Source organism: Balaenoptera ricei, chromosome 3, assembly GCF_028023285.1.
Source record: "Balaenoptera ricei isolate mBalRic1 chromosome 3, mBalRic1.hap2, whole genome shotgun sequence".
NCBI lineage: Eukaryota > Metazoa > Chordata > Mammalia > Artiodactyla > Balaenopteridae > Balaenoptera > Balaenoptera ricei.
Genome location: NC_082641.1, coordinates 173,468,176 through 173,476,870, shown reverse-complemented (window position 1 = coordinate 173,476,870; position 8,695 = coordinate 173,468,176). Strand labels below are relative to the sequence as shown.

At 52.5% G+C, this 8,695-nt stretch overlaps 1 protein-coding gene across 1 annotated transcript; it reads right to left on the bottom strand.

Annotated features, from left to right (window-relative positions):
- Positions 1 to 5,676: 5,676 nt before the first annotated feature.
- C3H19orf53 (chromosome 3 C19orf53 homolog) lies at positions 5,677 to 8,695 on the bottom strand. Its single transcript, XM_059918278.1, has 3 exons — positions 8,565 to 8,695; positions 8,431 to 8,486; positions 5,677 to 6,116 (listed from the first exon to the last, which is right to left on the bottom strand). The coding sequence occupies exons 1-3, from the start codon at positions 8,659 to 8,661 to the stop codon at positions 5,973 to 5,975; spliced, it is 297 nt and encodes a 98-aa protein (XP_059774261.1). The 5' UTR covers positions 8,662 to 8,695; the 3' UTR covers positions 5,677 to 5,972.

The following is an 8,695-nucleotide window of genomic DNA, read 5'->3' as shown; positions in this document are numbered from 1 at the left end:
GCTTGTTTAGGTCACATCTCTTGATGTGACCTTGAAGCAGGCGGTGGTCCTCATCGCCGGTCCCCGGCGCCACCACCCCTGCCATCTCCATGTTGCTAGAGAACCCTGCATTTCCCCTTCGCCACACTTCTCTCCGTTATCATTACGTTTCTTTATCTATTTCAGCAGTTGTTTAATTTCTGTCTCTCCCCGCTCCATGGTGAGCTCCAAGGGGCAGTCTAATTGTCTAACTGATGCACTGCTTTACCGCCAGCACCTGAACACCTCCGGACATACAGCAGTCACTCAATCTATATAGCTCATGCTTTGCTCCCATTCCACTGAAATGATCTACAGAGCAGGAAAACCCAAGCTGGCCCCTAAGTAGCCTGATTGCTGCCCCCTGCCTCTCCCCACATGGAAACTCTGCCTTTTTCCTTCCAGGAATTTCCAGTTTCACAGCTGCATTTTCTGGCCAGTCCCCAACCCACCCTTCAGTAAACTCCCTCCGACCTGCACTGTCTAGTATGGTCACCACTGGCCACAAGTGGCCTTTGAGTCCTTAAAATGGGACCAAGCTGAACTGGGCTGTGCTGTCAATGTAAAACACATTGGATTTTGGAGACTTAATAGAAAAAAAAAATAAGGCAAAATATGTCATTAAGAATTTTTTATATTGATTACATGTTGAAATAATACTATTTTAGATGTTTGTGTTAAGTAAAATACATTATTAAAATGAATTCCACCTTGTGTATTTCATGATATTTGTCTTTCTCTGTCTGACTGACTTAGTATGATAATCTCTAGGTCCATCCATGTTGCTGCAAATCAAGCCCTACATTTTAGAGCGGGCACTTGTGGTTTTCCTGGCACTGGCTGTGACTGGGGCTGTGATTGTTTCATTGTGTATTTATTTTATTTTATTCTATGCGGTATCAGGGCGTTTAAAGTTACATATGCAATTTGCATTGTAATTTCTGTGGAACAGCAGTGGTCTTGAGAAACCACAGCTGACCACAATGACAACAACAAAACAACAGTAATAATAATGTACTGATTGCTTATGTGGTGCTCTAGCTGTTCAGACACGTTATCAAATGTAAGCCTTCCAACAGCGCTGCAAAATGGGGATGTCATCTCCATTTCTCAGATGAAGAAACTGAGGCTTAGAGAGGTGGAGTTCTTGCCTGACTGGGAAGCCCTAGACTTATTAGAGCATGTCTTTCTTGCAAGGATTTGAGGCAAAGATAGACTTATGGGGAAGGAGAAATGGGTGGGGAGAAAAGCAGGGAGAACATCAGTGAAACAAGTCTTTCAGGTGCTCCCCTAGCAAACAGGACCCAGGGTCCAGCTTTTCCAAGCAGCCCCCTTCAGCATTTAGTATGTGGCTGGCCCTTGTCCCTGAGGATGCTTCCGTGGATGTCCTGAGATGCTGAATCAGAAAAGGCACTCCAGGCCAGTGGAACAGGATGTATAGGAGGAATAGAGAATGGGACATCACAGGGTGAGGATGTTTTATTTTATTCTCTCACAAGAGATACTAATATTTTCATCATCCCCATCTCACGGATGAGAAAACTGAGGCACAGAAAGGTCAGGTGACTTAACCTAGGTCCACAGCAGGAAAGGGTAGGGCCAGCATTCAGGCCCTGGTGGGTGGGCTGGTCTTGTCACATTGGCTGAGGATCAAATGCACAGTTTGGGAAACACCAACATTCTATTCCGTTACTCTGATTTTACAGATGAGGGTAATGAGGCCCAGAGAGGGTCAGAAAGTTGCCCAAGGCCACACAGAAATCCCTGGAGAATGTGAGAAGTCAGAAAAGCCCTTGGGAAAATGGGGGGTGCCTCCAGGATCAAGTCTCCAAGCCTGTTTCACGCCTACCCTCTTCCTAGCAACACTTTTAGGAAAGGCGACGTTGCAAGGGGTGTTCTAGCTACCCGCAAGTCCTCCCTTCTCAGTGTAGCCAGCGAGTTTGGGCTTCAGGAAAATGGAACCACATTTATCCGCCCGCTGCTGTGAGCTCACTGTCTAGGCATCCACAGCTCCTGACCCCAAACCCACATGTGTACTGACATCAAGACCCATGAGAAACAGGGTGACTCTGAAGGCTCGGATGAGGGGGGCCACGGCTCCCCCCACCCCCCAGCTCTGTGCCTCCCCATCCTAACATTCTGAGGGTCCCTCCCTCTGCCAACCCCCCTGCAGCACCCCAATGCCCCTGTTGACTCAGGCAGGAAACCAGCCAGGGCAGTTTCACTTCCTGGTCCCTTTGCAGCCCCTCTGGGCTGCCCAGCTGGCAACATTTGCTTCTTACATTTCTTTTCTTCCCTTTTGGAACACAAGTTCATGGGCAGAGAGTCAGGGCCCTGCCAGGAAAAATGGGCATTCCAGGCAGAGGGGGAAGGTGGAGGCAGGAGAGGAAAAGGCTTGAGCAGGAATAATTGTCTGAAAAGCAACATTTAATGACTGCCCTGGCCCTGGGGAGCGGGGAGGGGCAGGGGAAAAGGCAGGGAGTAGACAGGCTGAGTGGCTGGAACTGGGCTTCCCTCCCGGTCCAGGACACAAAGGCAGCTGTCACAGTCTTCAGGCTCCCCACATTTCCACACTCAGGGAGGGGTGTTAGGGTCTCCATTTAACAGATGAGGAAACTGAGGCTCAGAAAGGGACCTGCTGAAGAGAACAAGAGGTGTAGGGATTCCCCAAAGTCTGGGGCTCTTGGCTGCGACACTAACGGGGGATTTGTGGGCAGGACCCACATGCTAGGGAGGACCTAGCATGGGAGGAAAAAGTCACCCAGGTCAGTGGTGGGGTGGAGGGTGGAGGTGGTGGGAAAGTGAGGCTGTTTGGGGAGGCCGAGGGAGTGGGGTGAAGAGGGAACAGGTGGGTGGACATTCCAGATCCGAAACCTGTCACGCCTGAATGCCTTTCCTCACCCCTGGGGTCCCCCTCAAAGGGGCTGGCGTCAGAGGGACAAAGGGAGCCAGTTTACAGGAGTCCTTGGCCAGCCCGGGCGCCGCCAGCGGCAGTGGGCTTGGCCCGCGTTGGAGGCGCCTCCTGGTGGCTGAGGGAAGCGCCAGATGACACCCAGAGCCCAGCCGGTCCCACCCCTCACCCTTTCGAGATTCCAGATAGAAAGGTTAAAAGATAATTTTCAAAAGCGGGTGCAATCAAGGCTCTCACCGACAAATAAAGACGAACACGTGTTAAGATTTTTTTATTGAACTCCTGTGGGAACCAGGCAGATGTTATACGAGGTTCAAAAGAGAGTCTGGAAAACGGGCGCTTTTACAACATATCAGACTATTTGAGTAAATAAATGTGCGAATGGAGGCAAATTGGTTTTTCCACAGGGGAGGAGGGCTGTCAATGGAACCTCAGCTGCATGGGCCGGAATGAGCAGATAAGAGTGGTTCTGTATTGCTCAATCAGTTGCTTACAATTCATGGATGGAGCTGTGAAATAGTTCAAAGACGTTGTTATGAACCAGCTAACCCGGAAGGGAAGGGCGTGTTGTATAGAGATGATGCTTTGAATGGTCAGAACTGATTTACTGAGATGCAAAATGTTCCTTGCAGAAAGAAACAATTCCTTCCTTCCTTCGTTCAAGGAACACCTGTTCATGGAGCAACTATTGTGCGCTGTTCCAGGTGTTGGAGACACAACAAAGATGCAAAGTAGAAAACGGATGAGAGTGACACAGAGTGACCACTTCCAGGAGCAGGGGACGGAGAACGATTCTCTGAGGTGACACCTGGGAGGGGGAGGGAACAGGAGGTGCAAAAGGGCAGGGGGCGGGACTGGGAGGAGGCGGGGGTCTGGAGGGGGCGGCCTGGGGCTTCCTTGTTTTCTGTTCTCCCCACTAGAATGTCAGTTCTCAGCTCTACCTAGCCCAGAGGTTGGCATGCAGTAGGCGCACAATAAATGCCCAACGTGCAAAGCGACTCCATATTAAATGGCAGAAGTCACTCGCTGTCTGCTTAGGGGAGAAACTGCTGTGAGGTGGGCAGATGGCAGGAGGGTCCAGGTCCCGTAGGTGGGGCTCAAGGCACGGTATACTCTGGGCATCACAGAGCCAAGCGGCAGCCCTGCCCTCCAGTCCCGGGTCTCGGCCCCATCCCCCGCCCCTCTCCTCCCCCTAACAGAAACCCTGAGCCCCGGGCCCCAGACAACTCCAAACTGTGAAGTCTCGCCATCAAATTAGGGCTCTGCTGCCACAATTCCTGTGTTTTTGAGATGTAAATCAGGATTTATTTATTTATTTTTGCATGTGAAATTACCCTTCCTGCCTTTTCCGGGGGTTAAAACTCACATGGAAAATTCACCATTTAGAAGGGTATAATTCAGTGGCATTTAGCACATTTACAACGTTTGCAACCATCAACTTTATCTAGTTGCAAAACCTTATCACCTCCCAAAGATGACCCCATACCCACTTGCTGTCACTCCCCATTGCCCCGCCCCCCCAGTCCCTGCCACCCCATAGGGAACACTGTCGCTATGGATTTGCCTCTTCCGGACATTTCCCATGAATGGAATCACACATTATGTGGCCTTTTGTGTCTGGCTTCTTTCATAATGTTTTCAAAGTTCACCCATGGTGAACTGTATCATTGTTTTATGGCTGAATAATATTCCATCCTGTGGACAAACTACACTTTGCTTATCCAGTCATCTGTTGGCAGCATTTGGGTTGCTACCACCTTTGGGTGACCGTGACTGGTGCCGCTGTGAACGTACGTGTACGAGATGCCGAGTCTATGCTCGATCCCTTGGGGTGTGTGCCTGGTGGGCAACGGCTGGGTCACGTGGTAACTCCAGCCTGAACTTACCGAGGAGCCACCAAACTGTCTTCCACAGTGGTTGTCCCTTGCTTTTTAGAAAAACGTTGGGAGTTAAGTCACCAACTCGGGGGAACAGCCACCGCAAAGACAGCGGCTCAGCACCACCCAGACTGTTGCCTGCCTGGTCCCTGAGCTGTAACCTGCTCCCCACCCCCCATCAGAGGGAGGGAGGAAGGACCTCAGACCAGAAGAGCTCCTGGCCGATCCCACAGGCACAGCTGAGGTTTTAGGGGAGGGGAGCCCAGGATGGAACAGAACGGAAACTTGGTCTGTTAAGAGAGGCAGCAGATGGGCAGCTGAGAGCACATACCGGGGCTCTGCCAGTGCCGGGTTCAAGTCCCTGCTCTGGAATGTTAATGATGTGACCTGACCTGGGCATCATGAGGACTGGGGTGATGTGTAGAAAGCACCAGAGCAGTGCCTGGGCCACAGGCAGTGCTTCGTACTTGCTGTTATGACTGATGACTTTTTTTTAAAGATCGAGGTGGCACTGAGAAGTTTATAAGCACATTCTGGCTTAATCAGCATTTTGACTCTACAAGGTGGTGTCAGTACCTGTCCTGCAGATGGGAAAGTGACTCCCCAGGCTGCCTGGCCGGTCCCCGGCAGAGGGGGTGACACAGGCATGTCTGTGGAGGGTATGTAGGTGAGCCACCCAAGGCAGGAGGAAAGAAAACTCTCCCCTGGTTCCCAGGCTGGAGGTGCAGAAGCCCATTCGTCCTTCCCTGGCACGTGGCTAGTCTCCTGTGGAAACTGCTGGGGATGACCCGGTCGGAGCACCTGGCCCCAGGCCCCAGCATGTCCCGCTCACAGGAACATGTGAGCTCACAGGAACATGTGACCGTGGGAGGAATGACAAAGTCAGGTTTATTGCTCCGGGTTAAACCAGTGGAGACAGGATGTGGGGAGGGGGAGGGGGACACAGGAAGCTGGTGAAGGCATCCTCCTGGCCTTGGCCTGCGCTTGGCCTTGGCACCCTGGGAAGCGAGTCGGTGCACTTCTGACCTGCTGATCACCTGCTCACGGGCCAGGCCCCCAGTAAAGTTTGAGGCGCAACCCAAGGCTCTGGGGAGCACGTTCCCTCCTCCCTGCACAGGTCTGAGCACAGAGAGGGTTGCGGTGATGGCCTCTGCTGGGCTGCATCCTTAGGAAGGCGTCTTGGTGGAGGAAGGGGCTGCTGCCTTCTTTTTGGTGGGGGCCTTCAACAGGGCCAGCTTCTTGGGCAGACTGGTGCTGGCTTTCATCAGCACATCATGTTCGATCTTCTTACGGATCCCGACCTCCAGGTTCTGAGGGAGCAACCGTGGCACAATCAGACTGGGACCTGAGGTGGGAGGGAGGGCCTGGTCTGCTGCCCTTTCTCCTGTGACCTCACAAGGGGCTGGGTCAGCAACTCCCCCCGAAACAACACCTGAGAGTCTGGTGGCTGGGGGTTAAGCCCTGCTTCTGCCCCATACTCTGGGAACACTGCACACAGAAAAACCCCTTCTCATCTCTGGATCTCAGCTTCTAAACCTCTGCCCATTCCCATTTTACAGCTGGGGAAACTGAGGCACCTGCAGTGAGGAGGCACTTGCCCAGGATTCCCAAATCATGTGAGTGATGGGAGACTGGAACCCAGCACGCCCAGAGTCTCCAGCCTCAGCCTCCAGGCGGGCAGCCTCCTCTTGTCTCTGCTTTGCTAATGGTGAACTGAGGCTCTGAGATTTAGGGGTGCAGGCAAGTAAAGGAACCGGAATCAGAACCCAAGTGTTTGGGTCCAAAACTGGTAGTTTAATCATATTACCTAAACTGCTCCCTTGCCCTGCCTATGAGTTCCAATGACCATGACAACCATGACCGTCACCACACGCCTGGGCGCAAGGGAAACAACAGTAAAGACACAGAAAAACCTCTGCCCTCATGAAGCTGACATTCAGTGCGTGTGGACAACACAGCTGTCAGTGACCCACTCTGGTAAACTGTTTTGTGGTTTTTTTTTTTGGCCACGCCCAGTGGCATTTGGGATCTTCGTTCCCCAACCAGGGATCGGAACCGGAAGCGGCGCCCCCTGCAGTGGAAGCGCAGAGTCTTAACCACTGGACCGCCAGGGAAGTCCCTCTGGTAAACTGTTGAAGGATGACAGATGATAAGTGCTGCTATGGAGAAAAGCATACAAGGGATGATGAGTGAGGGGTGGGGTGAGGTTGCCATCAGGGATAGCTGCTCAGAAGCAACGCTTGCAGCCAGACTTGACTTGGAGGAAGGAAGCCGTGTAGATCTCTGGGAGAAGAATCCAGGCGGAGGAAACAGCTAGTGCAAAAGTTCTGAGGTGGGACAAGGAGCAGTTAAGGGGCCAGTGAGGCTGGAGGGAGAGAGGGAGGAGGTGAGGGCAAGGAAAAGACAGGAGCAGAGTGTGCCGGGTCCTGTGGGCTGTGGGGAGAACCTGGGCTCTTCCTGAGTGAGGTGGGAGCCACCGAGGTTTCTGAGCAGAGAAGGCAAGTGCCCTGATTCAGGTGCTCACAGGTGCCCTCTGGCTGCTATGGGGAATGGCGGGGCCAGGAGATCTGGGAGGATGTGACTGCCCTGGTCCAGGTGGGAGATGATGGGATGGGACCAGGTTGGGGGGTCAGAGAGATGGGAAGTGGGTGGATTCTAGATTAATCCTGAAGTCAAAAAGGACGAGATCCAACCTGGATGTGAGAGAAAGGGGGAATCCCGAGCATCTGGAAGGAGAGACTGTGGCAGGATCATGGTGGAGTCGGGGAGCACAGTGGGGAGAGGATCAGGAGCCTGGTTCTGGACATACTGAGCTTGAGATGCCCATGAGACACCTTCCCCCCTTGGCTGCGACATGGAGGTAAGCAGGTTGCTGGGTACCCAGGTCTAAGAAAACTGAGGCTCTGGCGATCCAGTGGTTAAGATACCGTCTTCCACTGCAAGGGGCACGGGTTCAATCCCTGGTCGGGGAACTACTGAAATCTGTGTAGTGCAGCGAAAACAAAAAACAAAAAACTGAGGCTCTAAACAATTTGCTGAAGATTATAGGGCGAGTTAGTGTGTGTTGTACAATTAGAATTCAGGTCTGACTCCACCAGATCTCTTTGTAACTTCTCTTTGCAACCTTAACAAAAATCTCTTTGCAACTTCTTTGTAAGATCAACCCCATTCACCTGCACACGAAAAAGCTACACTTAAAAACAACCACAAAAACGTCTATTTCAGCCCTGTGCTGTTTTCAGGGGTTTACAGGTGTCCTATGACATTGAATCCTCACAACTCTAGGAAAAAGTGCTATCACTACAACCATTTCTTCTTTAAGAAGCTCAGGGTGAAGATATACTAGCTGTCGATGGAACTGCGCTTTGCTCCCAGCACTGTCTTCTTGCAAAGCTGGGGTTTTCAATCCCTTTCCCAGGCTGCCTTCCCTCTCGAGGTCTATTAACGAGGACAATTTGAGCGAAAGCAGCTAATGTGTGCTGAACACATTTTGCGCACCAGTCGTGGCTTTAGGAGGCTCACTGACTGGAGGTAATGTTTCCGTACACACTGCACAAGGGAGGAAACTGAAGCTCACAGCACTGGGAGTTCTCCATCCCCGGCCTCTCACACGCTCGAACTCACCTTCTTCAGCTTTTGCTGTTGCACGATGCGTGCCTTCTTGGGTGCGATAACGAGACCTGGGGAGAGATGCGCTCTCGTGAGGCCGGAGAACCTCGGGCCCACCTCGCCCCCCCAGTCCCCGGCCCGCTCCTCACCGCCCTTCCTCGGGCCCCGGTTCCGCTCCGAGGCTGCCGCAGCTGTCTTGCTCTTCGCCGGTTTCCGCGCCTGGAACTTGCGCTGCCCCTGCGCCATGATCAGTCATGCACCGGAAGAGGCGGGGCTCTGG